General features: G+C 51.1%; 2 protein-coding genes across 3 annotated transcripts; both read right to left on the minus strand.

The window, feature by feature from the left end:
• Nucleotides 1-920: 920 nt before the first annotated feature.
• CHRNB1 (cholinergic receptor nicotinic beta 1 subunit) lies at nucleotides 921-9,075 on the minus strand. Its single transcript, XM_019745118.2, has 11 exons — nucleotides 8,946-9,075; nucleotides 8,721-8,860; nucleotides 8,081-8,125; nucleotides 6,992-7,101; nucleotides 6,786-6,894; nucleotides 6,250-6,397; nucleotides 5,715-5,924; nucleotides 3,224-3,447; nucleotides 2,535-2,716; nucleotides 2,046-2,193; nucleotides 921-1,758 (listed from the first exon to the last, which is right to left on the minus strand). Exons 1-11 carry the CDS (start codon nucleotides 8,998-9,000, stop codon nucleotides 1,618-1,620), a joined length of 1,512 nt encoding a protein of 503 aa, XP_019600677.2. The 5' UTR covers nucleotides 9,001-9,075; the 3' UTR covers nucleotides 921-1,617.
• Nucleotides 9,076-9,186: 111 nt separating this feature from the next.
• Nucleotides 9,187-16,236, minus strand: FGF11 (fibroblast growth factor 11). 2 transcript variants are annotated; one of them, XM_019745190.2, is made up of 5 exons: nucleotides 14,151-16,236; nucleotides 12,377-12,487; nucleotides 12,083-12,186; nucleotides 11,312-11,510; nucleotides 9,187-11,029 (listed from the first exon to the last, which is right to left on the minus strand). In XM_019745190.2, the coding sequence occupies exons 1-5, from the start codon at nucleotides 14,341-14,343 to the stop codon at nucleotides 10,959-10,961; spliced, it is 678 nt and encodes a 225-aa protein (XP_019600749.1). In that variant the 5' UTR covers nucleotides 14,344-16,236; the 3' UTR covers nucleotides 9,187-10,958. The 2 variants fall into 2 exon arrangements, with proteins under 2 accessions (XP_019600749.1, XP_074175754.1); XM_074319653.1 differs by lacking the exon at nucleotides 14,151-16,236 and adding an exon at nucleotides 13,044-13,067.
• Between the last annotated feature and the right edge of the window lie 42 nt (nucleotides 16,237-16,278).

Consider the following 16,278-nt stretch of genomic DNA (forward strand, 5'->3'; position numbering starts at 1 on the left):
ACAGACTCTAGCTCTATACGTAGTGAGGACCCAGATTTAGAGAAACTGACCAATATTTATCTCCGCATTTGTGTGTGTGTCCAACTCTCTAGGCCAATAAACCAACAAGACAAATGAACTGTGCTCCACAGTGGGATGCCAGGTGCAATTATTTGTGTGGCTGGTGGGTCTGGTTATAAGGGACATGCTGATCTTGTCCCACAGGGATCCCTGGGAGTTGTGGCCCTGTTCACTCTCTTAGGACAACAACTTCCAGCAATTGAGTAGGTGTGAGGGCTTGCTGACCCTAGGTAGTTTACTATAATTGCGGCAGCCACTAGGCATAAGCTGACTTTGGTCTGACCTCCAGGCAGAAACATTAAACTTAGTCCAGTTTACACAGGCTACTGGGCACAAGATCTTCATGTCCCAGAAAGGCCCTGCCTTAAATCAGGTACAACCCTTTCTCCAAATTGAAAGGAAACTGAGGTACAAAATATGTGATGGCTGTAAGAGACATGACAAGCTTTTCTACTCCTATCCTCCCACTGGCTTCAACTCCTTGTCGTCCCTCCCCTTCCCTGTATTTTGTCTAGTGTTACGGAGGCATGGGCAAGTCAAATGAGTAAAGCTGGTCAGGGTGGTTGGGAGCTTTGAGGAATTGATCAGAATGGGCAGCCACTAATCAGCTCTAGCAAGTTGCTGCAAACAGGGGAACCAGGCCTGGTGGTAACTGGTTTTTTACATTTTTCAAGAGAAGTCAGAAATCCAAATTTCTTTGTGAAATATCCAATTTTTAAAAGTAACAAACTAATTCAAATTTAAAATTATGCCAACATCATGGGCCAAACAAAACACACCAGTTTGCAACCTCTGATATATACTATACAGTACTCTTGTTCCCATCTTCTCATATGATCCTCAGACTAAGGGGAAGATACTATTATTATTATTATTATTTATTAAGATATTATTATTATTGTACAGATGTGGAAACTGAGACACAGCAGTTTAGTAGCTTGTCCAAAGTTTGAGCACGAAAGCTGGAACTTGAATGGAAATTTTTAAAGTGCACTTTTTTTCCCTATTACAAATGCACCCTTTTAGAAATAACCTTTTTTATCCTAAAGATAACACTTATTTCAAAACATAATAAATTACAGAAAGGTAAAAACAAAGTAAAAATGACTACTAGTTCCAACATGCAAATATAAGTACTATTAATTGGTATATTTCCTTACAGAAAAAAATTTCCCTATTTATTCAACGAATGTTAAGTACCTAGCATATTAGGATATGTGCTAGGTGCTGGGGATATTACAGTGAACAGGACACAGTTCCTGCCCTCACAAAGCTTACAGTCTAGTTCTTGTTCTTTGTTCCATTATACTGGAACCTAGATATTGATATCCAAAGGAGCTTCTTTAAGAAGTCAAAGAGTAAATAAGCTTATTAGTGCATTTCTGGTGGGCCCAAGACCTCTGTCTGCCAAGTCCCACTTCTGCTCTCTCTCCAGACTGGAAATGATGAGACTGGATTCCCAGTGAGGCAGTTAAGGGGCAGGAAGGAATAGGGCTTGAGAGTACAGCTGAACTCTCAATTCAGCTGGCCGAGGACTCGGATCTGGGCCCTCCATCCTCAAGGAAAGGGGTCGGCAGGGGGCAAATGGTAAGTAGCGTCCAGGAAGATGACTAGGGTCCCGACGCTCGTGAAGATGATGAAGGTCCACAGGAAGAGGCGGTCCACTACCATGGCCACAAATTGCCAGTCTTCCTTCAACTGAGGGTAGGCAGAGGAAACTGTCCCTGAGCTCCAGACCCCAGGGAAGGTGGTCCCCAAGATCCTGTATCCCGCCCTAGTCCTACCCCAGCTCTGAGATAAGAAACAGGAGAGCGAAACTGAGGTCGGTGGGTAGGAGCAAAGAACCAGTCGGAAAGCAGGGGGCGGGACTAACTGAGGCAAACTTCCAACCAAAAATAAAACCGAGCGCTAGGGGCGGAGCCCAGGTTTGCGGGTGGAGCCAAGGCCACCAAGGCCCTGCCTTGCTCCACATTCACTGGACTTACCGCGTCGTGGTCCTCCTGTTCCTGTAGCTGTCGAGCGATGTAACTAATCGAGGATACCACCTCGCGTAGCTCGGGAGGCAGGCCCACAGCCCGGTTTGGACCATCGATAAATCGCCGCAGATCCGGGGCAGATAGTTCAGGCTGAAACCTGATAGAGGCGGGACCGTTTGCTCACAGCCAGGGCGGAAAGACACAGCCACCGCCAGGGCTCTTAGGCCCCGCCTCAACACCCTGTCTCTTTTCAAAACCTGAGAGGGCCTTTCAGGCTCTCCTTGCCAGCCTTGGCCTCTCCAGCCTTATGCAATTCCTCCCATCCCTCTATGTTTTAGTTCCCACCTTTCCGCAGTGGGTAGGAAAAGGGATACTATAAATCCCATGATGCTCAACCACAGCATCTTTTGGGAACTTAGGCCGCCTGCCTCCACAGAGTCTTCTGGGAACTGTAGTTGTCCCTCTCCTTATATGTGAGCGATGGGCAGTAGGTACTACCTGTTAGGTTTGGGGAAGAGAAAATCACTCGGTGGCTTCCGGATGAAATATTCGTCTATTCCCCAACCCCAGCCACTTCCCCGAGAATCCCTGAGGGCTACAGGAAGTGGCTCCGGCATCTGGTCTCTCTCAGGTCTGGGCCTCTTCAGACCCAGGTACAGAGGGAGTTTGTGGATGAAGATCTGCAAAGAAGAGGCGTGTTGGAGGGGACTCTCATGCTTTTAGACCAAAAAGGAAGCAGCCAATCACCCCCAAGCCATATACCCATTACTGAGCATATGTGCATATGTCCTACAAAGATACACGGACAAGGAAATGCAACTACACAGACTTCAGAGCTCTTAAGTAGGTTGGGAGGCATCCTGACTGGAAAGGAAAATTCTAAGGGCTCCTACCCTGATAGTACCTAACCCTGAGAATGTTTCTCTGGGACCCAGAATGAGCAGTACTGATGACGAGAGTGTGGGATCTATGAAATAGTAATGATGGGAGGGTAAAATTAATTGTGCAACATTTCAACACCTAACAGGCCTTGGCATTCCATCACTCTATGAGGAGTTGTAGTTCTCCCTCAGGTCTATGAAAGGGAAAGTTGAAGTGGTGGGAGGAAGGAGTAATACGTGGACAAAAAACAACAACAAATATTAAGATTGAGAGTTAACACAGGCTGGAGGAGGAAATTTTCTTACCTGGCGGACCCAAAGGGGCATTTGGTGGGTGTGGGGTGAGCGGTGGTGCAGGTTGAGGACTACGACGCTAAGGATGACTGAGAAGGTGACGAGGACCATGGTAAACATGAGGTACTTGACAATGATGGGGACAGACAGGGAGGTCTCAGGCACTTTGTCTGCTAGCAGCAGCAGGAACACAGTAAGGGTCAGCAGGGCAAAGATTGAGAGCCCCATCTTCTCTCCTTGGGGGGCAGAGGAGAAGGCAGAAAGATTAGACTTTGCCAGAAGGCAACTCCATGGCATAATTGGGCCAGCCTACTCAAGGACAGGCTTTTGGAAGGGTCAGCTGCATGCAAATGACTCCTACCTGAAGTCATTTTACACCTCCAGCCTGGACTTATTCCCCTAAACTCCAGGCTTATATCCACCTGCCTACCTAACCTCTCCGCTTGAATGTCCAATAGACATCTAAAATTTAACATGTCTAAAACCTAATTCCCTCACCACCAACTCCTCTTATTTCATAAATAACAGCTCCATCTTTCCTGGGGCTCAGGCCAAAATCCTTTGAATCATTCTCACTCTCCTCTCTCTCTCATCCCATATCCAATTCATACCAAACCCTATTGGCTCTACCGTCAAAATATGTCCTGAAACTGATGACTTATCACATCTACCAGTACCACTGGTACAAACCATCATTACTTCAGGTCTGAGTTATTATAAAGGCCTCTTCTTTGCTTCATTCTTTGCCCTACCCACCTTGTTCTCAACAGAGCAGCCAGATTGATCCTGTTAAAATGTGAATCAATTCCTGTCACTCCTTAAAACCAGTGGCTTCCCATCTCCTTCAGCATAAAAGCCAGAGTCCTTATTATGGTCTACAAAGCCTTCCCATTAGACTTCTGACTTCATCTCCTGCTGTTTTCTCTCTTGCTCCCTTCATTCAGTTACATTGGCTATTTCCTGAATACGTAAGGCACAATCCCACCTCACGACCTTTGCATTCACTGTTAACACCTCCTGGTACTTTCTTTCTTTTCTTTTTTTCCCCTCCTGGTACTTTCTTCCCCCAGATATATGCCAGGGTCATTCTCTCACCTCCTTCAAGTCTGTGTTCAAATATTGATCAAATATTCCCCTTTCAATGAAGTATACACTAATCATCCCGTTTTTCTATTGCAACACCTATCCCTATTCTCAGCCTCCCCAACCCCTTTTCCTACCTTATTTTTCTCCTTACAACTTGTCCTCTTCTAACATACTATCTAATGGATTTATTTATTATGTTTATTGACTGTCTCCTACACTAGAATGTAAACTTCACAAAACTAGGGATTTTTGTCTTTTATTCACTGATGTGTTCCCAGTGCCTTGCACATTGTTGATGCTCAACAAGTATTGTTACATGAACGAATGGACCAACCCCTGTGGTGTTTACAGGAACTACATAGCAATTTAAAATATCTAAAACTGAAACAAAGTATATAAGGATATGCTAGGCGGCTGATTATTTCTGTGGCATACAACAGGCACTGCAAACTTCATGGATAGTATTGAAATAAATAACTTTAAAGCTCTCCTTTATGCGAGAGAACTCGTCTGGCCTGGGGGAATTGGGGAGGTCCTTGTGGAGGTTACAGGGCAGATAGGGATCAGAGGATAAATAACAGGGCAGATAGGGGCTCTACTTTCATCCTATGATATTTGGTTCTGAGATTTGCCTTGCTCCAGGAAGAAATAAAAGTTGCATTTGGAAGTATGTTCTAGAGCTGCATCACACGCCTTCCCTGGATAGAAAGCAGACTTGATTTCAGAGAGATGGAAAGCATGTTTTGAATACCAGAATTAAGGATATCAGTCTCTGAATCAGACTGGCACTAACCAGGGTTGGAATAGCAACTCCGCCTCTCTCTAACTGTGTAATGTCAGGCAAATGACTTAAACTCTCTCAACCCCTTTATCCTGCTCTGTAAAATGGGAAGACAAATCAGTACTTATCTCACAGTTATTATAAAGATTAGAATTTAGTTAATCTATGTAACATGTTAATTGTATTACATGCAACTGCTCAAATATAGCAAAGAAAGTGCCAACTCTTACATAGAATTTACTGGGTACCAGGCATAGTTCTATTAACTCAGTTGATCCTCAAAATGATCCTAGTCAGTAAGAACTATAATTGTCCCCATTTCCAGATTAGGAAACTGAGACACAATAGAGATTAAGGAATTTCCCCAAGGTTACTCTGTTACTATATTATGCTGCCTCCTAGAGAAATGTTGGCTATTATTTCAGAGGGAAAGAAGTGGGCAGCAGAGGAGAGGCAGAGCCTGAGGTTGGAGGGAAAATATGGATCCAACCAGAGGTTGAAGAGAAAACCTGAGTGAAATTGCTGAAGCACAATCCATGATGTCTTGACTTGGTAGGAAAAACTTACCTGGATTAAGGGTGAAGAGAAAGAAGCTGAGCTATTTGTAAGGAGGGCGGTGGCCCCTTCCCCCCTTACCTGCATCTGGTGGCAGATAGAAGACGAAGATGGCCAGGAGAGTAATGAGGATACATGGTGCAATGACATTGACCAGGTAGAAGAGAGGCTTCCGGCGAATGATGAGGTAGAAGGTGACTTCCTCATGCTGTCCTTCTCCCCTTCCCCTTGGGTCCATGGGAGGCTGGATTAGCCGAGAAGGTTTGTGGATAATTTCCCATTGGCCATTCTCTTGGGGGAGGGGTAAGAACAGAAGAAAGGGACACAGATGTGAGACCTATCCTTATCGGTGCCGGATATGGCTTGCTCTGCCACATTCTAGATCAGAGGAAGCTGATGAGATAAGGGTCTAGCTATGGACACTGAGCTGGACAGCCTATCTCTAATAAACTTCAATAAGTCTCAATTTCCATATCTGTGAAATAAATGTAGATAGTCAGACCTCTCTTGCTGCCATCACAGAGTTGTATTGAGTATCGCTAATGGAGTATATTTATCAGCCTGTTAGAAACTAGAAATCATAAAGCCCATGGACGTGAGAGCCATGCCCACTCACCAATGAAGGTCCCTTCATGAATGTGCACTTCCTGACGCTCCTGCCCATCAGGACCCAAGCCAGTCTGCAGGCTGACCTCTGAGCTGTCATAGCTATAGGAACTGAACACCATGGTGCAGTTCTGCCAGTCAAAGGGGAAGTAGGTGACCTGGATGAGAGGAGGAGTCACTAGAGCTGACAGAGAACAGGTCAGGTCTGGGGGAGTTGGGGAGGTCATTGCGGAGGTCACAGGGCAGATAGGGGTTAGAGGATATGGGGCACCAGGGAGATGGGGACCACCAGGAGAGGTCACAGGGAAGTGGGGGATCACAGAGGTATTGGAAGGTTATTAGGAGAGGTCATGGGCAATGGAGGGAGTCACTGAGGAAGACTGGAAGTCAATGAAAGTGAACAGAGAAGATGAAACTCAAAAGAAAATCAGGAGGACAAGGGAGATGTGAGGGTCATGAGGATAATGGGGGAGGGATAGGAGTCAGGATGTCTGAGGAGGAGGGATTCTAAGAGCGCCTGGAACTTCCCAGGCATAGCCCAGAGACCTGGATGCTACAGCTGCTGCGATAAATGCCCGGGGGCTGCCAGCGCACGGAGCCGTCAGAGGATACCACGACGTTAATGTCCAGAGCGACGTCAAAATTTCCGTCATTGCTGTAGGGAAGGAATCTTCTCACCTGGGACCAGGCCCCGCCCCCCGGTGCCCCGCCCACGATGCCCCGCCCACCTCCCAGTCTTGGGAGGATCCTACTTATTTTGCAGCACCACGTCTGGTAGCCACACGGATTGAGCCGTAATACGGAGTGAATCGATTCCCTCGTGCTCCGCGGGGTTCCAGCTCAGCCTGTAGTCAGTCCACTCCTAGGGAAGCAGAGGCTGAGGGGCTGCCTGGGGCTGGAAGCTGGGAGAGAACTTGGAATGTCCCAAGAAAGCGGGCAGCCATTGCAAGGTGGGGAGCAGTTCAGGCATGGGCTGTGGTTGTGGAGGCCTGGGCTTCTGATTCCGGCTTCACCTGCACTCACTCAGACCCCATCAGCTAATTTCCCCTCCCCTGGCAACAGGCCCCAATTTTTCAGTCTGTAGTAATGAGGACGTTGCGCTAGCTAGCCTCTAAAACAGTGTTGATTTTCAAATTGCTGTTTCCAACCCTGTAGTGGGTCCGGAATCAAATTAGTGGCTTCAAACCAGTGTTTTAAATATTAGAATGAAAAATGCATGAAGTGCTGTGTCAACATGGATGGATATTGATAGAGGGTATTATGCCAAGTGAAATAATTAAGACAGAGAAAGACAAATGCCATGATTTCTTTCACTTATATGTGGAATCTAAAAACAATATAAATGAACAAACCTGAAACAAACTCATAGATACAGACAACAAACTGGTGGTTGCCAGATGTGAGGGAGGTTAGGGGGCTGGGTGGAAAAGGTGAAGGGAATAAGAAGTACAAATTGATAGTTACAAAATAGTCCTGGGGATGCAAAATACAGCATAAAGACTATAGTCAGTAATAGTGTAATACCTATGTATGGTGCCAGGTGTGTACTAGACTTCATAAATCATATAAATGTCTAACCACTATGCTGTATACTTGAAACTAATATAAAATAATATTGTCAACTGTAATCGCAAAATTAAAAATAAATGAAAGAAAAATGCATGAAGATGCATGAAGTGCAACTCCCGGAGTAGAGATAGGTACTGTTTCTTGAAGCTTCTCTTTAAGTTATAAACGTGTTTTTGAGATTGTGATGCAAAAAAATTCTTTACTGGGCCAGACATTACAGGAAATTGTAAAGGCAATGGGACGCCATTTCCCATCCCGTGGGGTCTCCGTACCAGGTCTAAGTACACCTTTGTGCTCATCTCCTCATCCTTCTCGTTCTAGAAGGGAAAAGTTTAAAAAGTAGAGGTGATGTAAGTGGAGAGAAACGAGGTCGACCGGTGGGTCAAACTCTCCCTGAAAATTACCCTTTTTCTGAGTCCCACTCTCTTGTGCCCAAGCCCCGCCTTTATCTCAGAAACTTCCTGCGGTCTACGGTGCCAGCCAATTCCTCTACCAGTCCCATCCCAGGAGGGCCCTCTGCCTGGCAGAGTCCTGGGCCCCACCCACAGCTTGTAATTCACCCAACCCTGAATCTCCGCCCGCTGTTGTTGATTGACGCTGTCCAGCACCAAGCTCCGCCGCAGCCCGTGACCCCGCCCCAAGGCCCCCACTACAGTCTGTGCATCAGCCCCAGATCCACTTCAATATGCGTCCACAGGCCCGTCCATCACCCTACCCGGCTCTACCCAAGGCCTGTCCAGCAGCCACGCCCACAGCTTGTCCATTGGTCCGATTTCGACCCAATCTCTGCTAACGGCCGGTCCAGCTCTCAGACTGGTCCTGCCCCGGCCTGCCATCTGTCCTGCCCTATCAAAAGCCACGCCCCCCAGCCCGCCAGTGAGCCTGACCTCAGGGCCCCGCGTGCGCGCTCACCAGGCTGATGAGTTGCGCCAGGCTGAGACCAATGCTGACCCCGACGCGGTCTCCCACGTTCCGCGCCGGCCTCACCGAGCTATCATAGCCCGAGAAAAGTTTCTCGCGGAGCCGGCCTTCCGCCTCCGAGCCGCGGGCGCCTGGAGGAGGAGAGCACTAAGTGAAGCCAGGGTGCCCGGCCACGACCTCTAGCCTTGTCACTGGCCCTGTGAGGCCCAGACTTACCCGGGGTGAGCGACGCCCCCAGCGCCCCCAGCAACAGCAGCACCCCTGGGATCATAGACCCGCCGCGTCGCTCAAGTGTGTTCTCTCGGTGAGCCGCCGGGACAGCCAGTGCAGGGGAAGTGACGAGGTGCCCAAGAATGTGCACCTGTTGTTGGGGGTAGCCGCGCCAGCCCACCGCCCCGCCCCTGGGATTTGGTCCCGCCCAAGCAACTGCCAATGCCCACAGATGACAGACAACATATCAGTTGTATAAATCTCCTTTAATTGAGAATGCATGGAGTGGAAACTGGGTCTCCTGGGAGCAGAGCCAGGAGATGGGTGGAGACTGAGCGGGGTCTGTGCGGGTGAGGGGAGCATCAAACCCTCTTGCAACAAGCCAGAAGTAGAAAAAGCCTGAGGAAAAATGACCTGCCTCTGAGCCCTAGCCCCTTCCTTTAGGGCCTCCTCAGTCTACCCTGCCCAGGTCTGATCTTTCCTAGGCCTGCCCCTACCTCTCCACATTTTTCAGAAGAATCTAATCAGGTCCTTTTTGGGTACCTAAAACCCAGCTGAGGTTATAAGATTTAAGGTAAAGCAAGTTCTATTCTATTAGAAGCTCTGGGGGGTGTATGAGGTCTGGAGCCCAAAAGGCCCTCACCCTCCTTGGCCTGACCTAGGGGAGAACAGTGGGATTTATTGCTGAATTGGGGTCTCCTCACTGGGGGTGAGGGGGTCAAGGCTATGTTCCATTTGTCCTTTTTATTCTAGACTGATTACCCTAAAGACCTCAGCTTTAAAGGGGACCTGAAAGGAATTCCTGCTGAGGTAGCTAAGTGTTCACGTCCCCCCAACCCAAGCACAGGTCCAATCATGCCATTCTTTTGGTCCCTTCCCCATCCCAGCTTCCCCATTATGAGCCAAGATTTCCTTCTAAAACTCCTGTGCCCTTCTTCAGACTGTTTCACTGGCAGGACCCCAGCTGAGTTGCAGGAGCTAGAAACTACATGTAAAAATAAGGTTAGCATTCTATAGGAAGAATAAGATTTTTAGAAAATTATCTGAGAAAAACAAGTAGTTCTTGATTCATCAAGAACTTCGTTCTTGATGAATCATAGCTGGGTCCTTTCCAGAGCTCATCCTTAATAGGTATCACTAGAGAAGGTGGGAGAATGGGTCTAGAATTTACTCTAGAGCAATAATATGGCTATACAGGCCTCAGTTCCTTCCCTGGAGGGAAGGTCTGAGAGTCATGGTCTACTTGTATGTCCTAGAGCTGAGATTCAGAAGGAAGTATGGCTCCATATGTGTCTAGAACACCATGCTCTAGAATTGGGTGTCTCTGGGATAAAAAAGTTAGTATGTGGTGATCAGAGACTGGTCCCAGTTCAGGCCAAGGCAAAGAGCTAGGCAGGGCTCAACTCCAGCCTTTCTCTACTTGGAAACCAGGGGTCCATCTGGGTCAAAGAAGCCTGATGGATCCAGAACAGAGCCTGGCAGCATGCCTGCATTCCAGCACAGAGCCTTAGTGCAGAAAAGGCCCTGGCTGGGGTGCCTGGTGTTCCAGAACCTGTCTAGAAAAAGGCAGAAGGTGGAGTAAGGAAAGAAGGAAACTAATCCTGAGCTCCAGTGGACCTATAAATCTATGGCTCAGTGGCAATAAAAAAGGCATAGGGCTCTAGGAACTGGTTGACCCTAGGGTGGGGAGTATTTGTGTCCTGCTTCTGTCAGTTTGGGAACCCCCAGAGCCACCTCAGGAAAAGACTTTGGAGGTGTGTGAGTGTAGAAGGAAAGAAGTGATCAGCCAGGACCATTTTCAAACAGCCACCTCTTTGACCTCCCTCCTGAGTCCAAGGATCTAAGGGTCTTAGCAGTTCCTAGGGTCCCTCAGGATAGAGCACCTGGTGGGACCTGGCTGCTCAGTGCATGAGTATGGCAGCTGGGGTGAGAGCCGGGCCAGGAGCAGGGCTGGGAGACAGGCTGTGGCGGTAGCTGGCTCAATGCAAGTGCAGGAGCCTCCAGTCCAAACTCTACATTTCAGGGGGCAGGGGGACTGGAAGGGGAGGTCTCAGGGACACTGTGGAGAGAAGGCTCCCGGTACATGGCCACTGTGAAGGGGAAAGAGAGGAGCAGGAAGGAGAGTTAGGTAGAGAGAGACCTAGGGAGAATCAGAGCACTGAAAGGCTCCCTTCTCTACACTCATCCTCTGGGAACCCCAACCCACAGGAGGAGAGCTCCCCAAACCCCCAAAGGCCAAAACCTTCCTGGCTTGACCTCTCATAACAGGTGTACTCTTTACACTTGTAGCCCCTGAGCTGTGTGTCACTAACTCTCCATGTCAAGATCAATACCCTCCCATGTGGCCCCCATTTTCTTCAGTCTATACTCACCCTCCAGAAGCTTGGGCACAAAGTGGGCGGCTGCCTTGGTCTTCTTGACTCTATTTCCTTTCATGACTTGGCCCTCCTTGTCCAAGCCTAGGTACCAGGCCCGGCCAGAACGGCGCTGACGGTAGAGTGCAGAGGCATACAGGACATAGTAATTCTCAAACACACACTCCTTAAAGCGACACTCAGCTGTGAAATGTGGCTGAGGAGACAAAGAGCCAAAAAGGCAAACACAGACAGAGAGACAAATAGACACATCACTGGACAGAAGGGAGCCCTGAGAAGAACAAGCCAGGATATAATCCATACATTTCAGGCTGGAGGGCCAACTTCTGAGTCCATGCAGGAATTGGGAGAAAAGGAGGAAAAGGAAGAGTCGTGTAGGCCCCTGAGGGTTAGGAACCAGACTTTTGGGGGTCCTAGAATAAGAAGATACCTTCTCTCTACTCTATTCCCAACCTCTCACCATCCTCTATCCTAAATGACTCTGGGGAAGTGAGTAATCACAACTCTGGAGGAGATAGGATGAGAAATGGGAACCCTAAAGGGATGAAAAGAGTTGGACATTCAAAGAGCCTGGGGGCGTCTGGAAGGCTGTGCGAAGAGTAAGGATTAGAGGGACCCTAGAGGAGGTGCTCTGGAGTGGGCAGTAATGACAGGACAACAGCAAGAGCTGGATGGAGGAGGAGTCCTGAGCTGCAAAATATCTGTAGTTGAGAAAGTTGTAGCTGGGGCAATCCCCAAAGCCGAGGCCACTCTGCCTCATTATCTCACCGAGCTGTAGAGCAGCCCCTCAGCATTCATGGCCATGTAGTGACCCAGCTTGGCACTCTGGATGGTGACCACACGGAGCCCCACGGGGATCAGATTGAAGTGGGCTGAGGGTGGAGAGAGGGAGTATCAGTACCCTAGGCCTGGAACACCCATCTGAGCTCCCCCCATCCCAGCTCCACTTCCTCCCTTGGAAGTCAAAAAGCCAGACTGAAAATAACAACCTGAAGCAAGAATAGGATTGTCATCTAACCCCACTCTCCCCCTTCCCACCCAGCTGCTGGCTTCCTCTCTCACTGAAAGAGCTGGTGTCCTCTGGGGTGCCCTGGATGCTCCCATCAGGATTCGCCTGGAGGTAGAAACCCTGGCGGCAGAACAGTTTTGTGACGATGCCTTTGAGCTGAGGCTCTGGAGAGAGAGAGAGAGAGAGAGAGAGAGAGAGAGAGAGAGAGATTAATCTTTGAAAATGACATCTCTGTTCCCAGAAACAGTCCTACACTTGGTGGGATCAAAGGAAAGAGAGTGGAGGGAAAGAATAGTCCCTGGGCCCCACCTCTCTGACCTTCTAAGCAAACTCTCTCTCACCTATTTTCCACTCCTGAGGAAGCTGGGGTGTGGGTCTCTTCTGCTTCCTCTAACCACCAGCTTTCTAATTTATTTAAATTTATTTAAATGGATTAATTCCTACTCTACAGCTCAACCAGAAGTGGGGGAGGGGAGAGAAGGGGAAGAGGAAGAGGAGAGGTACAAGAAAAGGCAGAGGACAGGAGAACAGGCAGGGCTGCTGAAAGGGCAGTGTGTTTCTGAATGTGGGGGGCAGCAAGGTGACCAGAGGGTAGGGGCGTCCCCTTAAGAGTGGGGGTGGGACTGGGCCTGACGCTGACTCAGCACCTGCTGCTGCGGCTGCGGCTCGCTTGGCGCGCGGGCCTCGCCTTGGCCCAGCGCCGGCCTGTCTGACACTGACCCATCTGTCAGTCTGTCTGTCAGTCTGCTGGCTCGGGGGCCCAGCCCTTCCTGAGGTTCAGCCTCTCCCCTTCTGGCAGGTAACCTCCTGGGGTGGGGGACATTCGGTACCAAATCAAGGAAATGGGGGAGGGGCGGGGGAGATGGCCGGCAGGCTGAGTCACGTGGGGGCCCGGTTCCACTCAATGGGTGGGCTGTGGGCCATACCACTGTGGCGGGCCCGCTGCGGGGGGCGAAGGGCGCAAGGGGGCTACCCCTAGGGAAGTTGGGAACTGGGCCAGAGGGACTCTCTGCCTATCGTACCTGGACCGGGACCACACGCAAACCTTCACAACTCCCCTTCCCGGTCGCTGCTCTCGGCCGACTTCCCTGTACCCCCTTGTAGGTGGTACGACCCCCCAGTCTCAGTGCAGGTCTCCCACCAGCCTTGCACTGTCTGAGTTCCTCGCAGCAGAGGGTCCCCTGAGCTCGTGGGACCTGATTTCGGAGTCGCGTGGAGGGTAACGGAGGGGGTGCCCAGCTCCCCTCTTGAAGCTCAGGTCACGGGAGGAGGGCGCACAAGAGGGGCGGGCTGGCGAGGTAGCTGCAAGGACACCCGCGGGAGAGCGGGGCGGGGGGGGGGGGCGGGGGTTGGCGCCGAGCCAGGCAAGCTCCGCCAGGAGTAACCGAGCCAGGCGTGGAGGAGCGGGAGAACCGGGGCGGGGTCGGGGCTGCCGTAGCCGCAGAAACCCTCGGGGTGACCCAAGCGTCCGGAACCCCCAGGCCCCTCGGCTCGGGATCGAAAGAATCGCGAGAGCCCGCACGTAGGCAAAGGACGATGGGGGTGGGGACCCTGTGGTGGGTGGGGGGCGCGAACCGGAGCTGCAAGGCTTGGGGCCCCAGACTTAGCCCTCAAGCCTTCCCTTTGCATTCGAAATCAAGGAGACTCGGGGTTATGGGCAAAACGTAAGGGAAACTGAGGCATGGACTGGCAGAGACTTTGTTGCCCTAGCCCATCCCCTTTCACTTTCCGGGAGCCCCCTTGAGTCGGGCCCCACTCTTCAGAGCCCCTCACCTCAACCTCCCAGGCGGAGACCCCAGTCCCGGAGACCCCGCCCCAGCCACTCACCCAGGCCGCGGTCCGGCCGCGCGGGCCGTCCCCCACACAGTCGCACCTTGGATAGCAGGATAAGGAGCTGTTTCTGGCAAAGAGACTTGGTGCCGCGGGGACACACGCGCCGCTGCGCGGACACGGGCCGGCTGCCCCCAGGCTCGCGGACCTCCCGCTTCTGCCGGATCAGGCTGCTGGCCAGCGCCGCCATGGCGCCCCGGGAGGAGACACCCCCAAACCGGCAGGCGCTCGGAGCACACTGTGCTCCCCCAGAGAAGCCCGCTCACCACGGCATGGTCTTGACGCTTTCCCAAGACTCAGCGCCCCACCCACAGGATCTGAGGACAAGCCTCAGACCACCCCCACTCCCAGCCACCAGCTTCCACCCTTGGGCCCCCTTGCTAGCTCCACTGGACCCAACAGCCTATGTACCTCTCAGTTAACCCCACCCTCGACTTTTACCCCCTACAGAAAACTCTGCCTTCCCCGTTCTTTCCAGTTATTTCTGTCCCCACTTCCCCTATCCCAAAGCCAAGACCCCCAAAATTTCCAAAATGTGGTTCCAATATCCCCAGGCACCTTTCCACCCTATTTTGGGGCTCCTTTAGATTCTCTCCTGTAATCTAAAGGGGGTGGGTACTTAGCTTTGAGGATATTAGCTCACCCACCCCTACTGGGGCCTTGACAATGTCAGGGAAGAACCCAATCTTGGTGTCTTTGGCACCCTCTAAGTGAAGAGGGTCTCCCACATTTTTCCACTCTAATACCCCCCAAATTGTGTCTCAGAATATCCAGGCTGTCCCCATTCAGTAAGAAGGGGTTCCCAGACTCTGTCTCTGGACAATACCTTTTTTCACCAAGTCATCCCCATTTCTAGTGGCACAGGGTTCCAGTTGCTGAGTCTCTTTCCTCACCTTGTTACCCTCTACTCCTTTTGAAGTCACCTCCAAATCCACCCTTCCTAGTGGATACACCAGGTGGTTGTCTGGAGGGCCCTCTGTCACCTCCAAATAAGGAGCATCCAGGTGTTTTTCTGGCTGTCCCTTAATTTCCTCAGGGACAGCTGGTACTGTTTAGATCCCACGCCCTCCAATCTAACAAGGCCCTTAAGAAAAGAGTGCACCCACGTTGTCACCAATCCTCAAATGTGAATAGGCCCCCTACAAGTCGGAGCATATCAGAGCTTTCTGCGACAGGGCTTCCTCATTCTCCGGGCGACTGCCTATAGCACCCCTCTCTCTTGCCGACGCCCCTCAATCTGTCCTGTCTTGTTGATCCGGCAACGGCTGGCGCTGGCTCCGGTTCCAGGCTCCTCCTTCCCTGTCCCCCGCAAACGGAGCTTCCCCCCACGCCCGGCTCGGCGCCCCGGACCCCAAAAGAAGAGTGAGGGTGTCTCGCAGAGAACCCTGGTCCGGCAAAGTCAGAGCACTGGGCCTGGTTGCTGGATCAAGCACGGCGGCGGCAGCGGCAGCGATTGTGGGAAGCTGAGGCGGCGGCGACTACCGCAACTCCCCCCTTTTGGAGAGCAGGCCGGGAGGCGGGGCAGGGGGCGGAGACGCAGGGAAAGAGGGGGGTGAAGATGGGCGAGCAGAACCCCGGGGTTCCTTGGAGGCAGGGAGTGGGGACAGTCATAGAGGCAGGCGGAACCGAGGCAAAGCCGCACGTCTCGGGGTTCAGAGAAGGGACAAGGTAGTGACCACTGAATGGAATCCTGGATAGGGGGAGAGCTGGGCTTAAGATAGATGGAATGGCAGACACCCCAAGAGGGGCAAAAGGGACCCTACTGCCTGGGATGGGAGGACAGAACTAAATGCAGACAGTGGGGGAAGTAACTGAAGCGATGACAGTGGGGGACCCGAGATCTAGCGGGGGTGAAACCCAGCCTCCTTAATATTTCTTCTTTTGTGTGAGCCAAATTGGTCTGTCGCTGGTCTCCATACTTCTCCTTTCCATGTTTTGTCAGTAAATATACCCCCTCCTCCATCCCTGTTGAAAGAAAAGACTGTAAGAATTGGGGGAAGATGGTTGCCAGAGGCCGCACCAGGATGCGAGGGATACTGGTCACAGATTTGGAGCGTGGAGAAGCCAGAATGGGATGACCTGTAACAGGGTTGAGGCGGGAGAAGGGTAGGATGACGGGCCAGGA

Source organism: Rhinolophus sinicus, linkage group LG15 (genome assembly GCF_036562045.2).
Source record: "Rhinolophus sinicus isolate RSC01 linkage group LG15, ASM3656204v1, whole genome shotgun sequence".
NCBI classification, from domain to species: domain Eukaryota; kingdom Metazoa; phylum Chordata; class Mammalia; order Chiroptera; family Rhinolophidae; genus Rhinolophus; species Rhinolophus sinicus.

Bases quoted from the DNA above. Each gene is read 5' to 3' on its own strand.
- CHRNB1 (XM_019745118.2), bottom strand. From the start codon at position 9,000: ATGATCCCAGGGGTGCTGCTGTTGCTGGGGGCGCTGGGGGCGTCGCTC. The intron at 8,861-8,945 runs GTAAGTCTGGGC...CTCCTCCTCCAG, and splicing joins GGGGGCGTCGCTCACCCCGG to GCGCCCGCGGCTCGGAGGCG. The intron at 5,925-6,249 runs GTGAGTGGGCAT...CCCTCCCCCAAG, and splicing joins TCATGAAGGGACCTTCATTG to AGAATGGCCAATGGGAAATT.
- FGF11 (XM_019745190.2), bottom strand. From the start codon at position 14,343: ATGGCGGCGCTGGCCAGCAGCCTGATCCGGCAGAAGCGGGAGGTCCGC. The intron at 12,488-14,150 runs GTGAGTGGCTGG...CTCTCTCTCCAG, and splicing joins GCGGCCGGACCGCGGCCTGG to AGCCTCAGCTCAAAGGCATC. The intron at 11,511-12,082 runs GTGAGATAATGA...TTGTCTCCTCAG, and splicing joins AGGGGCTGCTCTACAGCTCG to CCACATTTCACAGCTGAGTG.